General features: G+C 57.5%; 1 protein-coding gene across 1 annotated transcript; it reads left to right on the top strand.

The window, feature by feature from the left end:
• Positions 1 to 1,717: 1,717 nt before the first annotated feature.
• Positions 1,718 to 10,642, top strand: PAX1 (paired box 1). Its single transcript, XM_080586579.1, has 5 exons — positions 1,718 to 1,972; positions 3,109 to 3,738; positions 4,649 to 4,791; positions 4,877 to 5,093; positions 7,481 to 10,642. The coding sequence occupies exons 1-5, from the start codon at positions 1,969 to 1,971 to the stop codon at positions 7,570 to 7,572; spliced, it is 1,086 nt and encodes a 361-aa protein (XP_080442705.1). The 5' UTR covers positions 1,718 to 1,968; the 3' UTR covers positions 7,573 to 10,642.
• Positions 10,643 to 17,847: the final 7,205 nt, after the last annotated feature.

Genomic DNA, 17,847 nt, shown 5'->3' with positions numbered 1-17,847 from the left:
CGGATTTCTCCGCACTTCCCAACAGAGGGAGACAAGAGATTGGCCCGGCCGGGGGGCAGCGGTTGGGCTGGGGCCGGACCGGCTCGGGGAGCCCCAGTGGGTGCGGGCTGCTGCCCCTGCAGCGCTGCCACCCGCTCAGCCACGCCGTCGGGGGCTCGGGGCCGCCGCTGTGCCGGGTTTCCCAGCCAGCAAGGAACTCGGGAGGGTCCGTGGGGGCAGGAGCGGTGCCTGCTCGGCCGCCCCCGGGCAGGCCTCTGCCTCAGCCCGGCTCGGAGCAGGGCGTGGGCGAGCAGCGGCGGTGAGCCCCGCTGGGGGCTGGAGGCGGCCCGGGGGAAAAGGATGAGCCGCGAGGGGGACCGGGACTCCCAGACGCACCGGAAAAATTGTTCCGTCGGAATGACAGGGCAAGGAGAAAGAAAGCTCGCGTTCGCGGCCGCCTTTCGATTGCCTCCTTCCCGCATGCTGCAGGGAGCTTCTTCCGTCCTGTTCGGGCGGCCGAGGAAGGGAAACTCCTGGCCACGGTGCACCCGGGCCCTGCAGCCGGGGAGGGCTAAGAGGGGGGAAAGCAAACGCGGGGCACCCACCCCTTCGCAATGCTTAACTGCTTTTTAATCGATCCGCTCCACTCTCCCGAAGACGGATTCCCAGCTCTCGGGCGGCACTGCCTGCTGCGGCCCCACCGTGTGCGCAGGGATTTAATCCCCCCGGGGGGGGGGGCGGGGGGGGGGGCGAGGAGAGGGGGCCCGGGGAGGGCTTGTAGCCATGCCCGTCCCCGAGTGGCCTCCGCACCGCGGGCCGCAGACGCCGTTTGCGCTCCCACGCGAGCCGGGTTCGCCCTCCGGCCGTTTACACGCGGCGGCGGTACCGGCGCAATTAACGCCTGCTGCTCGTTAGGGAAAGGCCCCTTCGGGGGGGGGGGGTGGGGTGGGGTGGCAGCGGCTGCCCTGCCCGGGCCGTCGGCGGCGAGGCCGGATCCGGGGCGGCCGGCGGGCCCAGCCCCGCGTCCTGCCGCATCCCGAAGCGCAGGAACGGGGCCGCGGCGGGCGATGCCCGCGGCTGCCTGCGAGGCGATTGCCCCCTTCTCCCTCCAGCCTTTCGGCCGTCTGCGTACAAACACTCACGATCTTTCGATCTGTCTTTCCGGGGGGGGACACGCAAAAATCAACCAAACCTCAGCGCTCGGCGCTCGCCCCACCCGCGTTTCACGAGGCTGCTCTCCTGTGTTAGCTGCCGGTGAGAGAGCGGGGCGGATTTCAGTGCGGGCAGAGCAGCGGCAGGCTTCGGGGAACCCCAGACGTCTCCGGCCCGGCCCGGCCTCCCGCTGCCCCCTCGATGCCCCCCCCTACGTGTCCGTGTCCCGCGGCGGCCGTCGGGGCTGCGGGCTAGAGGCGGCGCAGGTGCGCGTCCCGGCCCCGTCCCGCGTGGGAACAGGCGCGGGAGGGGTCCGGGGGGTTCCCGCCGCCTCGGACGGGGGGCGGGGGGACCCCGCTCCGCCTTCCCTCGGTCCGGTACCGGGCGGGGGGCGCCCCGGGGGGGAGACGGACCGGGGGAAGGCGCCGGCGGCCCCCGGGCGGGGAGCGGTGGCCGCGCCGGGGCGCTCGCCCCGAGGGGGCGGGCGGAGGGAGCCGGCCCCCCCCGGGCCGCGGCCATTTAGGAGCGGGCGGGAGCCAATGGGCGGCCGCGGGGCGCCTCCAGCGTGACGGCCGGGATTGACGTGGTTCCCACGTCAAATTGATCCCAAGTAGCGGCGGGGGCTCCCCGCGAACGGGGAACCGGCGCGACGCCGCCAGGACAGCCCCGCGGCCGCCGCCCCCCGCCGGCCGCCCCCAGCCGGCGCGGCCGGGCCGCCCCCCTCCGCGGTCCCGCGCCCTCTATGCCGGGCCGGCGGCGGCGGCGGCTGCGGCTGCGGAGCGGCGGGCCGGCGGCGCCCCCTCCCCGGGCTGCGCGGCGCTCCCCCGGTACCGGGCGATGGGTAAGCGCGGGCGGCCGCGGGGAGGGCTGGGACCGGGCCGGGCGGCGCCGCGACCCGCCGCGGTTTCGCTTTGCGGGCGGGGGGCCGCGGGGGGGGGGCCGGCGGGCGCCGGGACCGACCCCGGCCCGCCGCCGGGACCGGGGCCGGGACCGGGATCGGGACGGGGACAGGGACTGGGACTGCGCGGCCGCGCTGAGCAGAGGCCGGGCTGCGGAGCGGCTTCTGTGGGCCGTCGTGGCGGCTGGTCCCGGCGTGGGAGAGCGCTCTGCTCTGCCCGACTTCATGGTCCCCTTCCTTCTCCCTTCTCTCTGCTGTTCTGCTCTTTTCTTGCTTTTAATTTTTCTTTCTCTTTCTTTCTTTTCTTTCTTTTCTTTCTTCTTTCTTTCCTTTTTCTTTCTTTCTTTTTTTCTTTCTTTCTTTTCTTTCTTCTTTCTTTTCTTTCTTTTCTTTTCTTTCTTTCTTTCTTTCTTTCTTTCTTTCTTTCTCTCTCTCTCTTTCTCTCTCTTTCTCTCTCTTTCTTTTTCTCTTTCTTTCTTTCGTTTTCTTTCTTTCGTTTTCTTTCTTTCTTTCTTCGTTTCTTTCCTTTCCTTCTCTCGCTCCTTCTCTCAGTCCCCCTTCTCTTTCTCTTTTTGCTTTCCCCTTTGTTTCTCCATTTCTTCCTTCCCCCCTTCTCACTCTTTTTCCCTTTCTTTTTCTATTTTTTTCTATTTTTTCTTCCTCTCCTCTCCTCTCCTCTCCTCTCCTCTCCTCTCCTCTCCTCTCCTCTCCTCTCCTCTCCTCTCCTCTCCTCTCCTCTCCTCTCCTCTCCTCTCCTCTCCTCTCCTCTCCTCTCCTCTCCTCTCCTCTCCTCTCCTCTCCCTCTCCTCTCCCTCTCCTCTCCCTCTCCTCTCCCTCTCCTCTCCCTCTCCTCTCCCTCTCCTCTCCCTCTCCTCTCCCTCTCCTCTCCTCTCCCACTGTCCCAGTCTCCTTAGATGTGAGCTGGCCAGACTGCCCAAGGGGCATGGCTTTCGCAGACTCGTTTCTGCGCCCCCTCCGCCCCTTCCCACCAGTGCCCTTACCCCTGCTCCCCTGCCCTGCTCCTGGTGCCCGCCGCCGGTAACGCTGTGTCCCGGCCCGGCGTGGCCCGGCCCCGGCAGAGCACACATACGGGGAGGTGAACCAGCTGGGCGGCGTGTTCGTCAACGGGCGGCCGCTGCCCAACGCCATCCGGCTCCGGATCGTGGAGCTGGCGCAGCTCGGCATCCGGCCCTGCGACATCAGCCGCCAGCTCCGCGTCTCACACGGCTGCGTCAGCAAGATCCTGGCCCGCTACAACGAGACGGGCTCCATCCTGCCTGGGGCCATCGGTGGCAGCAAGCCACGGGTCACCACCCCCAATGTGGTCAAGCACATCCGCGACTACAAGCAGGGCGACCCCGGCATCTTCGCCTGGGAGATCCGTGACCGGCTGCTGGCGGACGGCGTCTGCGACAAATACAACGTGCCCTCGGTCAGCTCCATCAGCAGGATCCTGCGGAACAAGATTGGGAGCCTCTCCCAGCCTGGCCCCTACGATGGCAGCAAGCAGCCACCCCCCCAGCCTGCGCTGCCCTACAACCACATCTACCAGTACCCCTACCCCAGCCCCATGGCCTCGCCGGCCGCCAAGATGGGCAGCCACCCCGGCGCGCCCGTCGCGGCGGCCCATGTCAGCCTGCCCCGCTCCTGGCCGTCGGCTCACTCTGTCACCAACATCCTGGGCATCCGGACCTTCATGGAGCAGACGGGTGGGTACTGCGACAGGCGCGCTCTCGGGCCGCAGCCCTGCCTCGCGCTGCCCTGGGAGCGCCGGGCTCGGCAGGCATCGGCCCTTCCCCACCCGGCGAGCAGCTCTCCCTGGCCCGGGCTTTGGGGGATTTGTTTTGTTTTATTTTATTTTATTTTGTTTCATTTTATTTTTTTGATCTCCGCACCCCGCGCCGGCAGGACGGAGCGGTGGGGCCAGATGCGGCGAGGCTCAGACATCTTGAACTTTTTATGAAAAATGTGGAAAATATTTTCGTAGGATGATAGATTGCCGACCGCAAATTCGGAGCCCTGAATTTCCCTTTGCAAATAAAAAAAAGCAAAAAAAAACGGAGGGGGTGGGGGTAAAAAGGGGGGGAAAACAAGCCAGGGGAGGGAAAAAAGCAGGGAAAGAGGGGAAAGCAAATGGCTTCTGAAAGCTGGGCGGCACGGCGGATCTCTGCGGGCGTCCCCCAAGAAATCTGCCCGTTTTTTTAGAGAAGGAAGAAGGCCAGAGGCGCGTCTTTTCGAATGGATGTCACTGCAGCCCCGAGCCCCGGCCCGGTTTTCCCGCCGGCTCCGGGGTAGGGCGGGGGGCGAGTCCTTTTATCCTCCCCAAACCCGGGTAAATCAACCGCATGCATTCCCCTCTGCGCAATCATTTATCTTTAAAAATTCCGATGTCACTTTTATAAATCTCCTTCGCCAAGAGAGAGGAGTCGGGCCTCCTAAATTATGGAGAGCAGGAAAGTGCCGGGGCGGCGGGCAGAGCCGGACGGGGGTGCCGCGCCTCGGCTAGCTGGGGCAGCGCAGCGGGGCCGGCAGCGGGGCCCCTCCGCGGCTGTCCGCGGAGCTCCCCCGGCCGGGGGGCGAGGGCCGAGGCTAACGGCGCCGCGGCTCTGTCCCGCCCAGGGGCGCTGGCCGGCACCGAGGGCTCTGCCTACCCCCCCAAAATGGAAGACTGGCCCGGCGTCAACAGGACGGCCTTTCCCCCGGCCCAGCCCGTCAACGGCATCGACAAGGCTGCGGCGGACGGGGACATCAAGTACCCGCAGGTACCGGGCGGGGGGCGGCGGGCGCCGGGGGCGCCGCCGGGACGCCGCCGCCCCGTGCCCGACGCGTGTCTGTGCCCGTCCCCAGCCCGCCCCGGGGCTCTCCTCCGTGGGCAGCTTCCTCCCGGCCTGCGCCTATCCCCCCTCCAACCAGCACGGCGTCTACGGCGGCCCCGGCGGCTACATCCCCCCTGGCCACCCCTGGCAGCCGCAGAGCAGCCCCTTGGGCCACCACGGCCCCGGCGTGGCGGTGCACGGCGGCGACCTGGCCAGCGCGATGGCGTTCAAGCAGCCCGGCAGGGAAGGTGAGCGGGGGCCGGGGGGCACGGGGGGCCGGGAGCAGAAAGGGACGGCGGGGGGGACCTGGTTCGCCCCGACGGGGCGGCGGAGAGCCCCCCGGCCGGGTGTTCGATGGCCCCGAATCGTGGCAGAGCATCCCGGGGGGTGGGGGACGGGAAACCATTTTTTCCTCGCCGTGTGCCACCGCCCGCGCTGGGAACGGCCGAGGAAGCGGCGCGACCCAGGGCCAGCCCTCGCCTTTCCATGCCTGTATCCCGCAGACTTCGCGGGCCCGCAGCGCCGTGCGGGCAGAGCTGCAGCCGCTCGGCCCAGCAGCGGGGTCCCCCGCAGCCCCCCGGAGCGCCGTGCCAAGGGCAGCCTCGCTGCTCCCCTGCCAGCCCGGGGAGAGGGCAGCAGTTATCAGCGTGATAAATAAATCTTCCCCGCTCCACGCCGCAGGCAGCACTCAGATGAAGTCTGTATGCGGAGCACGCGTTTGCTCTGAACGCCTTTACCAGCGGCTGCTAATTGGGACACTGCTTTTATCTCCTGTTAATTATTTCGGTTCAGTTATCGAAGCTTTATTTCCTTGATAGGTGGTTTCGTTTAAGAAATCCCAGCTCATCTGTTCTGGATATAAAATCCCCGTCAATATCTTTCTTTTTCGTGGTATTCGACTTTCTAATATTTTTCACATTTGTAATTCATTTCCCACTTATTAGTTCATTTCTTTATTCTATTTTTTTATACGACCTTTTACCGTTTCTATCTAACTACGGGAACCTGCTGTGACTTATATCAGTCGTCTCAGGGATGAATAATTGCAAGTATCAATGGCTGAAAATGGACAATAGTAAACCTATTTTTTTGTTTAAAATAAAGGAAACGAAAAGTGAGAAAGGGATGGAGTGAGTAGAGAAAAAAAAGGAAAGGAAAAAGAGAAAGGAGAGCAAGAAAGAAGAAAGCAAAAGAAAGAAGGGGAAAGAAAGGAAAGAAGAAAAATAAAGCGAAACAAAGTGAAAGAAAGCTAAAGGAAGAGAGAGAAAGAAAAAAAATGTAGAAAGAACGAGAGAGAGAAAAAAAATGAAAGGAAAAGGAAACAAATGATGGAGGAAAGATGCCTTTTTAAGTGACTCTCTCACTTTTTAAGTGACTCGGAGGCTGAATTTTCTGACTTGGCGATCCTCAAGCTGTCCCAGTCCCAGCCCGCGGACTTTATTTAATTTAATTTAATTTAATTTTTATACATTTTTTTATACATTTATACGTTTATTTTTTATACATTTTTTCCCCTTGCCTTTGGATCGAATTTCTGGTTCGGCTCTGTTAGACCCGGGGCCAGGCAAAGCCGGGTTACCTGGGCAGTGGCCCGAGGGTGCCTGGGGGCCGGGGAGGTCCAGGGGATCTGGGGCTGTGCAGGAGGGTCCGGGGGGCTTTGTGCCAGCAGTGGCCGCGCTCCGCTCAGCGGGGCAGCCCCATGCCGCCCGCTTCTGCTGGCCCAGAGCGGGGGGAACAGGCAGGCAGGGAAGGGAGCAAAGGAAAGAACAGAGAAGGGAGAAAGGGGAGGTCGGCCGGGATATTTCACCCTCTTGCTCAGACCTGTTCTGATTTCACTGCTGTCGCTCTCCCGCAAGGTCCCCTTGAAGTGAAAAAAAGGTTTACGATTGTCTGTTTTCAGCCCCTGCCCCGTGCCCACGTCCGCAGCAGCCCCGGGGCTTTTCGCACCCCCTGCCTGCCCCCATGGCGCGTACAGGGGCGGTGCGGCGGTTGCACGGGTCCTGGGGCCGTGCCGAGCTCACAAGGAGTTTAAGCCCAGCCGGCACTGATGGCGGGCCCATCCCCTCTCCCCTTCCCCTCCTTTCCCCTCCGATTTCTCCCTGCCGCTCTCTCTGCCGCTCCCTGTGCAGCACAGGACCTGTCTCTGCATCCAAGACAGGGCTCAAACCTGACATCCGGACCCTTGCCCTGCCTGCATCAGCACCCCGCTATATGACTGTTAATGCACGCCGAAAAACATGCAGAAAAAGAGCCTGTGCCCCCAAATGCTCCCCCTGCCCCTCAAAGAGCTGGAGCCCCAGAAAAAGGCAGTGCGGGGACGGCTCTCTCCCTGGTCTGGTGACAAGGCGTGACTCCACCCCCATGGCAAATCAGGGAAACCTGTGCAGGTGGGCAGGGAGGTGAGCAGCCCGGGGACAGGGCAGGACTCGGTGCCTTTCTCCAGCAGGCTGTGGAAGCACAAGAGCCGGGTCCAGATCACCTCCCGGGCAGATGGCAGAGGGTGTCTGTCCCCACTGCGGTCCCTGTCGCTTGGGAGATGCATCTCCCCTTCCCTCCCTGTTTCCCCGGGAAAGTTGGAGGCTGGTAATCCACTGCTCTGCTGTTGTCTTTCTTTCCCCCTCTATTCTTCTTGCAGCCACAGACAGAAAACCTGCCAGCCCTGCGGGCAAATCTCCAGACCCTCTGAACACTATCCACGGACTCTCAATCCCAGCCTCCTCTTCCTAGAGCCGTGGAGCAGCAGTCAAGGGATGGTCACCCTCGGATCAAGCTCCTACAAACTGTAACCGAACTGTTCCTGAAGTGCCACTGCCTCCAGCAGGTGCCTGCGGAGACAAGGAGGCCGGTGTGAGGCTGGAGAGAGGTTACAGCCTCCCATGGCAAATCCCCACTCCAGGGAACACGGTCGGGACACTCACACTACCCAGAGGGACACGTTACCTCCATCGGATCAGAAAGGGGTGACAGAAGAGGCTCAGCCTTCCATCTTTATTTTGTCCTTTTTTTTTTTTTTTCCCCTCCTCGCTCTCAGTTTTTTCTCTCTCTCCTCCCTGCTGTCTCTGAAGACTGCCAGACGTGGAGCAGCGGGGGCCTCCATCCCCAGCCTCTGCTCGGCGCATCCTGGGCTCTGTCCCCCCCTCGGGAGTGCATCTCCTCCAGGGAGGAACCTGCAGCCGGCCATACAGTGTGCCGAAGCACTCTCCTTGCAAGCCTTCTGCCCCAGAGTGTAAATGGACAAATAAGCCACAACTTTTATGATATATTTTTATAATAACAAACCTTAATAAAAAGTGACTACCATGCGCTTCCGGCATCCTTCCCCAGTGCGGACCCAAATGTGGGGCAGCAGGAATTGCAGGTGCATTGCAGCCCAGGGCGGCCCTGCGGCAGGGGTCTGTGCCCCCACTGGATGCAGAGCGGTGCTTTGGGGCTGCCCCCTTGCAGCCCACACACCGGGGTCTGTGCCTCCCCTCCTGTCCATCTGGCTCGGGTGCAACCAGAATGGGCTCTGCTGGGCTTTTGAATTCCCTGGCTCCACCAGCCGCTGCCATTGGCTTTGGTCCCTGCATTGTCTGGAGAAGGGGAAGGTCCTCCAGTGGGGCAGGGAGGAAATATCCTGGCAGCAGAATACACGCCTGGCTTTCTGCAGAGAGCGTGTCTTTGTGGGAGGGAGGCAGAATGATGCCAAATTCGACATCCCACCCCGGGAAATTATTTTGCCTTCAACCTTAGGGTGGCAAAATTCAGTTTTGCCTCTGCCGCTACGAAGCCTCCAGCCAGAGCTGGTCTTTGCAACTGACTACAAAGCACGGGAGGGGAAGGAGGGAATTGTAAGCAGGCGAGAGTGCTGTCCCAGGGCCAGGCCTGCCTCCCGCACTGCCACAGGGTACATTTTAAAGGATGCGAGGATGGAAGAGTCACCTGAGAGAGATGCTGACAGCTCTCACTAAGTCTAGGCTTATCCACATAAAGCTACATTAGAGCATGGGTGAGACCAGCCCTAGAAAAGAGGAGTGACAGAAACACCCCTAAAGTGCAAATGCACACACGGGGCCTCTGTCTCCCGATTGCTGCAGGAGAAACACAGTCCCTCACAGGGAAGAGAGAAAAACCTGAGCAGAAATTAGGATGGCCGAGCACTGTCCCTGCAGGGACTCTGCTGGTCTGGGAGGCCAAAGGAGCCCTTTGCACACCCAGCCCTTAAACCTTGCCACGTAGGGCCTGAAGAAGCTCAGCCATCCTCTAGGACGTGGGAACCTGGTTGCCCCCAGGGTGTCCCCGTGGTGTCCCTGGCTCACCCTGCCCCTGAACAGGATGAACAGGGTTCTTCTGGCCAAGCTCAGCCCTGGGCTCAAGCTCTCTGCGGGACAGATCTGCTGGCATCCCCTGGGAGCAGCTCGGTGCCCCATTTAGACCAGCCCCCCCCCCCCCACCTCACCACAGCCCCTGGTGGCCCCATGGCAGAGTCACATCCCCAGAGGGGTCAGACTGAGTGCCCTGTGTCCCCATCCCTCTGGCTGCTGAGAAGCCTTCTGCTGGGCAGCCAGCGCATTGGACTGGCATCCCGTTGGGATGGGTGCGAGCTGCCAGTGCTCTCGGGAAGCCACCTGAAGCCCCCGGCGACACTTCGCGCCCACCTCAGCCCCGATCCCCATCACCCCAGATAGCTGCCTGCCCTGCAGGCCCCACTGCAGTGGCCGCACACTTCAGGCTGGATTTGCCACCAGAGGGAGACCCTATTGTTCTGCAGACACGTGAAAGGAGCCTGCTGCAAGCTGCAAGGAAGGGTTCGCTTTCCCAGCTGGGGAACAGAGGGACGCGAGGGGATGTGCCCAGTCACACCAAACCTGCCTTGCCGCAGGTATAGGGAGAAGGTGTCACAAAGAGCTGCAGCACAAAGCCACGGGACGATGCCTGCAGCCAGGCACAGAGCAGAGCCAGGGAGCAGAGCGAAGCATGCCGCGCAGCGGCAGAGTGGCTTTCATCGTCTGGCTTCTGCCTTCTGTTTTGTGCTTGTCTCTTTGACTGTCGGTAGCCTTTATTAAAGATGCAATTCTAACAATCATGACTATGGAAGGGACTTCTCATTAAAAAAAAAAAAAAGTTTGCCTGGGCATTGTTTCAGCCGTCGGGTTTAACTCAGGCTTCTGAAAGCTTGTAGCTGTCTGAACTTTTCCTGTGCTTTGCTGGGTGAGAGAGGAACCTTGACACCGGGACCAGGCACCTGCCCCCAGGCACCCCAAGCCTGCTCCCCGCTGCCCTTGCCCAGTGCCATTCATGGTGCAGACGGAGCAGCCAAAGAGCAAAACCCGGTGGGCTGTCCCCGCAGTGATCCACCATCACGTGCTGGGGCAGGTCATGACACCGTGGCTTGGTGTTCCCTGCAGAGGGGGTCAAGGAGAAACCTTGCTGGGTGGGAGAACCCCCATGGCAGCCGTGTGTCCCCCAGAAGCAAGCCTCATTGCGCCCCACGCTGCCTTGCTGCGAGGCTCTGCCTTGCTGGGTCTGCAGGCAGTGACACCTGCCTCAGATGAAGGGGAACATAGGACTGAGCGGGGCTTTTGAAGCCACAAAAAGCCTGTTTTCTAGAGCAAAACAGGCACTCCAGCGCACAGGTCAGCAGCAGGACACAAGTGCTGATGGCCTCAGCAGCAGCAGGTGCCACGGAGACTGCCGGCACTCCCAGTAAGAAATGCAGACATTTCCAGCTGGAAATGTAATGGGCAGCATGTCACTGTGGGGAAATTTGCCACAGCAAGTGCCTTCCTAAGGCTGACAGCAGCAGAGAAAGAAGTAGTGTGAAGTGGGAGGAAAATGAGCTGGAGTAGATCACGGAGTTCTGAGAAAAAAAAAGGAAAAATAGATTGTTTTGCCTATGATGGTAATGTCAATGACAACAATTACTGTCACTCTGAATATTTATTCAGCATGACAGCCTCGGGTTGGAAGTCCTGGGAGTTTGGGGTTCTGTCCCTGGTCTGCACAGAGGAGCTGGTGGAAGGAACACCACCGTCACCCAGCCCCAGCCTCTCCTCCTCGTGCCCAGGGGGAGGCCAGGCTGATTCAAGCAGCTGCTGTGAGACAGGACCTGCAGAGGTGGTGGGAAGGAGGCCGGGGTGGGGATCTGAGGGGCGCAGGGACTGGAGCTGCTGAGAAGCGGACAGCTCGCACCTTTGAACCTCCCCAGGGTTATCGCTGGTGCAGAATTTCCTTCCCTTCTGCAAAAGGACAAAGAGCTACAGAAGTTGTGATAATGTCCGCAGAATGATGCTGTTCTGCTTTTTGATGCTTTTTGCTGGCCTTGGGGCCAGCAGCCATGTGGAGCACCCCTGGCAAATTCAGTGCTTACCCCGTGCAGCTCAGCACCCCATTGCAGTGAAATGCTGAGAGCAAAAGCCCCCAACAAATTGCAAAGTAAAATTGGCAGCAAAAACACCTCCCAAGCAGGGCTACATCAGTGCTGCTCTGATTCTTGGCTACCCAGGCTCGCAGCAAATTCCTCTCTGCAGTGGGCAGGCTGACACAATCGAGAGAAAATTGGACTTGATCGGAGCGGAACTTTCTGAATTTATTGGAACAAAGCGAGAGGGTGGAAACAATCCATTTTGACACTTTTTCACTGACAATTTTGTCAAAATCGATACCATCCCTCAGAACATGTCAATTTTGATGAAATGGCATTTTCTGATGGAAAAAATTAGGTTGAAACTGTTTCCATCAGCTCTACCTGACCCATATATCTTTAGCACCGTTTCTTTTGAGAGCGTGACGCAGCATGGAGAACGTTACAGACCTTGTTCTAAGACCTGCACTTTGTTTCTGGAGACTCACTGGTGGACCACATATTTATTTTCTTTTTAGCATGTTAAGAATCATAAAGATTTAAAAACATCACTCTGGCTGGAAACAAGCCGTGCCGTGGGAGTGGGGCTTGCAGATGTTTGGCACGAGTACAGACCGCAGTTGCTCTCGCAAGGTCTGCCCGCATCGCCCAGTGCTTTCAGCCGCCAGCTGCAGCGGTGCGAGCGCTGTGCACGCACCCGCCTGCACAATGCCACTGTGCTGCTCGCCGTGTGGCCACGTGCTCCCAAGGGCTGGTGTTTTCCAGGCTCCAACCTGGCTCTCAGCACCATGGCTCTGCTAAGGCACCGTCCCCTGGATTTTAGGGCACTGCAGGCATGGCCCTGTTGGTAACTCATTCTGCAGGGCCACAAACACCTGCTTGAGTGGTGTCACTGGAGATTAGGCTGGCCAAAGACCTGGCCCTCACGTGGGATCAGTTTTCAGTAAATGTTAGTTATGTTTGAAAACAGCCTATATACAATTTTCAAACTGTGACTGGTTCAAATGTTTGAGGTCTTTGTAACTAGATCCTCGTCCTCCTGCATGAGCATTTGCAGGAGGACGCACAAGAATACGTGCCCTGCTCTCCCTGGCTTTCAGCAGAAGTCACAAACCAAACCATCATTTGCAAATTTATAAGCCTTCCCACAATTGCATAAGTCGTTTTTGAAAATGGGACATTGATTCCCAAATTGCTCAGGCACTTCATAGCATTTCCTCCTAAATAGCCTTTTGGGCACTCAGCCCGTCGGGGGCTGGATGGAGCCCAGGGCTGCGTTTTGCATGCCAGCACTTTTTCGGCAGTGCTGACCCACAGCAGGAGCCAAAGGGACAGGGACCTGCCCCATAGCCCTGCCCCACAGCCTTTCCCCATAGCCCTTCTGTGCTGCTCACTGCTGACTGGAGCTCTCATGCCGTGGCTGCAGGAGAGGCTGAGCTCAGATCCTTGTTTCAGAGCCTGAGATGCCCAATAATGGCCCAAAAACCAAATGAGTCCTCCAGAAGAGCCCTGGACCAAAGGCATGAAAGGCATTTTCCTCACACACTGTGCCCATTTTTTTGTCGCCCTGATGGTTGTTCCCCCACTGGGTGCAGCCCTTCCCCACACCAAGTCATGAGCTTGGGCAGGCGCCTGCAGAGAACAGGCGAAGCCCTGCTGGCCTCGCACTTGCCAGGTTTTCACTTCTTTATCTCACTGTGCAGGAACAGGGCTACAGAAGATGTCTCCTATACCCAGCGTGTGCTCTGACAGCCACACAGCCTCATTCAAATTGCCACAATTAACAGCAGATAGGGAGTGAGCCCAGACACGGCGGGCGGTGAAGCCTGGCCGTGTCTCGGACAGGCGCTGCCAACAGCGCCGATAGCCGGGGCTGGGCGCAGGCTGCCTGGGCTGGGCTTGGGGGCTGGCCCTGGGCTCAGTCCCTCTTCCTCATGCTGCCCGATTCCTGCTCACCTCTGGCTGCAAACCCTGCCTCCTGCGTGTGCCTGTGCATGCCGTGCCGCTCCCTTCCAGCAAGTTCATGCATTCCCACAGCAAGCAGGTGCTGGGTGCCGTGGGCTGCAAAGCGGCCTCCGCTGCTGTGTGCAGAGGCCCGTGCCTCCTCTGGGCGAGGACAGAGGCCCGGTGCTGCCCAGGCACCCCCGCGCTGCGGGACCAGATGTGCTATCTGGAGAGTCCCAGAGGTGACCGCGATAATCCGCATGGTTGTAATTCCGCTTGTACAAACCCCCGCCAGCATCGGCACCTCGTACGGCCGTAATATTTATGTTGCTTGTTTGGTATCCAAGACGTCTGCCCCAACGGCACGAGGCTGGAGAACAGGCTTTTATTTCCTGGAGGTGCTGAGAGACGTTTATGACCTGAAGCTTTAGAGGGAAAGGAGATATCTGTCGGCCCTGCCGCCGGGAAGGGAAGCAAAGGCAGGCGAGCGAGCTCTGCATGCTGCAGGCAGCCACAGAGGAAAGCTTATTTCCTCCCAGATTGTAGGGCAAAGATATGAACCTCCCTTTTCTTCCTTAGTGCTCAGACATATAAACCTCAGACCTTGCTGCTGCAGCGAAGTGCTCATAAAGGTGACCAAGGGCTGCCCAGCTCTGCCAGCGCAGCAACACTGTCAGCTAATCATGCCAGAGTGAGGGTTGCTTGCTCTTGAGGACCACGAGCGCTGCAGGGCACCGGCCTCAGAGCTGGAATCGGACTCCTGCACAGAGAGACTTACCAAGACTGCATGTGATACGAAGGTGCTTTCCAGGAAAGCGTTAGTTTACGATTTTGCATTTCATTATATGGTTTTGGAAATCCCTGCTGAACTGATGGATGCAGGAAGAAAACTAAAGAAGAGTGGTACTGTCAGGGGGTTTTGGCAGTGGCTCCTCTTGGTAATTTGCAGAGAGCTGGTGATGATAAATTGAAGCAAAAAGAATTCCTGAGCCCTGAGTGTAGCGTTACTCGGCCACCGAGGAGCACTGTGGTTTCCAGTCTTCCTTCAGAAGCATCGTGTGTCAATGGATTTTGGAGCAAGCTGGGGAGCGAAGATCAATGACTCGCTCCAAGATGGCAAGTCTTCTGCTGCTTGACTTGATACTATATAAACGAATGTATTATTTCCCTTGGGGAAAACCTACCCCCCTGCCTCGCTCCCTGTCCTGCAGTATAAATAAAAAGTACTTTTTATCTCAAAGTTATATTAACCTGGCAAAGATGACAAAAGCTTTCACTGAAGCTCTCCCAGAGATAGCACTGTTTTGGCATCAGGTTCTCAGAAAGTGATGTCATCCTGAATTTATATGCCAGAATTTTCCCTTTCTTCTTCAGATTTGTGGCAATGTCAAAGTTCTTCTCTAGAGCAGATCTGTTTCCAATATTTCATATTTACGTTTTTCATTTCAGGGCTGGAAGGAACATCTTTTGGTTTCAACCTTGCAGATGCTTACACGCATGGAAAACCCTAAACTCTTGAAGAGTCTCTTGAAGAATTGGGGAATTAATAGAGATTACTTCTAAATCCGCATGGGCCTACAATATTTTTAAACGTCAAGATTACAGAAATCTATGCAGCTCCCCTGCTCCAGTGAGGATGCACCTCTTTTCCTGAGTGCAGGACTTGACGCCAGGTACTGCTGCCAAGGTTTTTTCTGACCAAGCCCTATCTCACAGCTGGTAAAGGCCAGGTCTTGGGAAAATAGCAAAAAAGCATTATTTATCACATAATGTTTCGTACAGCCTTGAGAGCCGGGGGTCAGCATCCCCTATCAGGAAGCCTCTTTGCATGGAAGATGGAGATGGGGAGACATCGCTGAGCCCTCCCAGCACAGGCGGTGGCCACCCCTTGCTCTCCTATTCCTCCGATCCTGCATGAAGCCCCCAGAGCAGGCAGGGGGCTGCCGGGGCCGCATGGGGTTGGGCTCCTCTCCTGGGGCTGGCCCAAGGGCATCAGCATGGGGCTTGCAGTAACCAGCAGGAATGGAGCAGGGCGGGCGCCAGGTACCTTCAGACACTCTCTGTCGTGGTTGTGTTGTGCCACGAGCCCTCATCCCTTCTCTGCAGAAACACTCCAAAGCCAGTGGGATATTTTTCTCTTTTTTTCTTCTTTGGGTTGCCAAAGAGTCATATTTTAAAGTTAGAAATACTTGTCAGCATCCTAGCATGGCCCCCAGAGCCGATGACGCAAATATGACAAGAAGCGAGGTCAGATTACAAATGAGGCCACTTCAAAACCTCTCCCGGAAAACTGGAGGTTTGAAGAAAGAGATGAAATGTGCTGAGAAGAAAAAAAAATAAGGAGAAAACAACCAACAAACTACTTCATAATCTGCTTGGAAGCCAGCACAGAACGCCCTTTGCTGGGAGGTGCGCAGAGCACGGGTGGCTGCATGGAAGCAGCCTGGGAGGGCAAAGTGCTCTCGCGAGCCCTTGTTGGGAAACCACGCTCTTGGGGACGGCTGCGTGGGAAGGAGCCTTGCTACGAATTTGGACACGCTCCCACTCGCGCCAGGTGACGTGGTCTGGCAGGGAAAGCGGGCAAAAAGACCGCTGGTCCCAGCATGAAGCAGGGCAAGGGAAGGGGCAGAACTTATCTTCCTGCACCAGGCCACCCCCGGGCACCTCGCCTGTTTGACTTGGGTTGTGCTCCTGGAGGCGCCTGGGGAGACCTGAAGCAGGCTGTGCCGCCTGGGGAGACCCAAAGCAGGCTTTGCCCTGTCCCCGCAAGCCTCAGCAGGCGCACCAGGTAGCAGCCCTGCGCCACAGCAGGAACAACACGCGGCCCCGCAGCCAACACTGTCAAATTCCATCTGGCTCCAAGACCCGACCTCATCTCATGTCCAAAGCGATAACAAAACATCGTCTTTATGAGAAGTTGTCAAGAATCTAATTGTTTTGCAAACACTGCAGATACCTCTTCCATTTCAAGGAACAAGTGGGGTTGCTTTTGGTTTTGGAAGAACTGAGTAAGCATGAAGACTTCCAAACTTGCTCAGATACAAAACACTATTGTTATGTAGTACAGTGAAACAGCTGTGGTTTATAAGTACCATTAATGTGAAACTTTAACTTAAAAAAAAAAAAAAAACCTACCCTAAAAAAAGTTGAAGGAACAGAAAACAAGAAAACATTTCATCCATACTAATGTGAGGTTTTAAACATATAGGCTTTTAAGTGAATTGGCCATAACCACAACAATATTTTGGGTCTGACCAGAGCATATATTGTATGCAGATGTTAATTTGGCATTTGCATGCATATGCAAAGAAAAAATCTTTTCTACATGTTTTTTCTTGAGCGCATTGCGATCTGGAGTCACTTTAGCTTTACAAACTGATTATAAACACTAATTACCTGAAAACATGCTGTTTGGCTTAATACGCAGCCTGTAGACTGAAGTTCTGCTTTATAAAAACACAAAATTCAGCCGGAATGCTCACCCTTCTCTCTATATATAGATATGTGCATTTTTAAAAGCAGAATGTGCTGATTTGTACAAAACCCCTATTCCTCTGTTAACCCTCTCCCTCCCATTGAGGAGTGATGTGTGTCAGGTGAGACTATAAGATTTTGGGAGGGGAGGCTGAAGCCTCTACGGTGGCTCACCTCGGCTGCTCCAACATCTGCTGCCCCAGGGACCATGGCAGTGGCCCACTGGACCTCCTGCCCCTCCCGGCCTCGTGGCATGAGCGTGCCAGAGGGACACAAAGGTAGCAAAGACAGTCCTCGCAGGGGTGCGATTGTAACTGCAGTGTACGTGCCCTGTGGCAGCAGCGGTGGGCTTCCAGAGGGCTCTGCCATGCCACAAAAATCCTTTCTGGGCAGGTCCCTGGGGAAGGAGGTCTCACAGATGGATGGTGGGCAGGACAAACTGCTCTGGCAAGTCAACTCCGCCTGCAGCGGGGCACCCCTGCCTTAGGGGCTGGCCAGCTAGGCACATGGAGGTCTATAAACACAGCTATCAATAGAACTGATGCCTTCTGAAAGGAGGTACCAAAACTGGGTAAAATAGAGCTTTCCACCTGATTTTTCAGTGGTGGTTTCAGAGGATTTTTTAAAGTGAATTGCCCTGAAGAGGGGAGCATGCTGCTGGACACGTTGGGCATGGAAGAGCCAGAGCCCCCAGAGGGAAACACAGCACTCGGCCATCTCGCTCCAACAGAGAGCGGTGGAGAAGGTGTCCAGCACTTCTTCAGCCCTGTCAGCACCTCCTGGGCCTGACACTGGGAGCACTGGGGCCAGACCCTCCCGAGGACGCCCTCACCCCCTTTCTTCCTCTGCTTCACAGGCAGTGGCTGGGGCTGATGATGCCCTCCTGCTCCGACAGCTCTCTGCTGTCCTGCTGACACGGCTGGGGTTGCTCCCAGCCTTCCCGAGGATGCAGAGGGAGCTGGCGGGATCAAACACTTATTGTTCTGCACCCTCAAAGAAATAACATTTGTGGAGCACACTGCCGTTTGGGGTGGCGGTCTTGGAAAAGACCCACCTTGGGAAATGTAGAATGAATCCACAGGAGAAACATCTCCCACCTTGGGAAATGTGGACTGAATCAAACGGTGGTAGCCAGTTTCAGGGTAAAACAAAGAAAAATTAAAAGAAGCAACGTTAGAGGGAAAAAATCGCAGAGCTTGCCTTATTTTTCTAACTTAATCTTATTTTTGCGCTGGCTTAAG

Source organism: Anser brachyrhynchus (assembly GCF_964034855.1).
Source record: "Anser brachyrhynchus genome assembly, chromosome: 3".
NCBI lineage: Eukaryota > Metazoa > Chordata > Aves > Anseriformes > Anatidae > Anser > Anser brachyrhynchus.
Note: the sequence above shows the minus strand (reverse complement) of the source record. Positions and strands in the feature narration are given on the sequence as shown.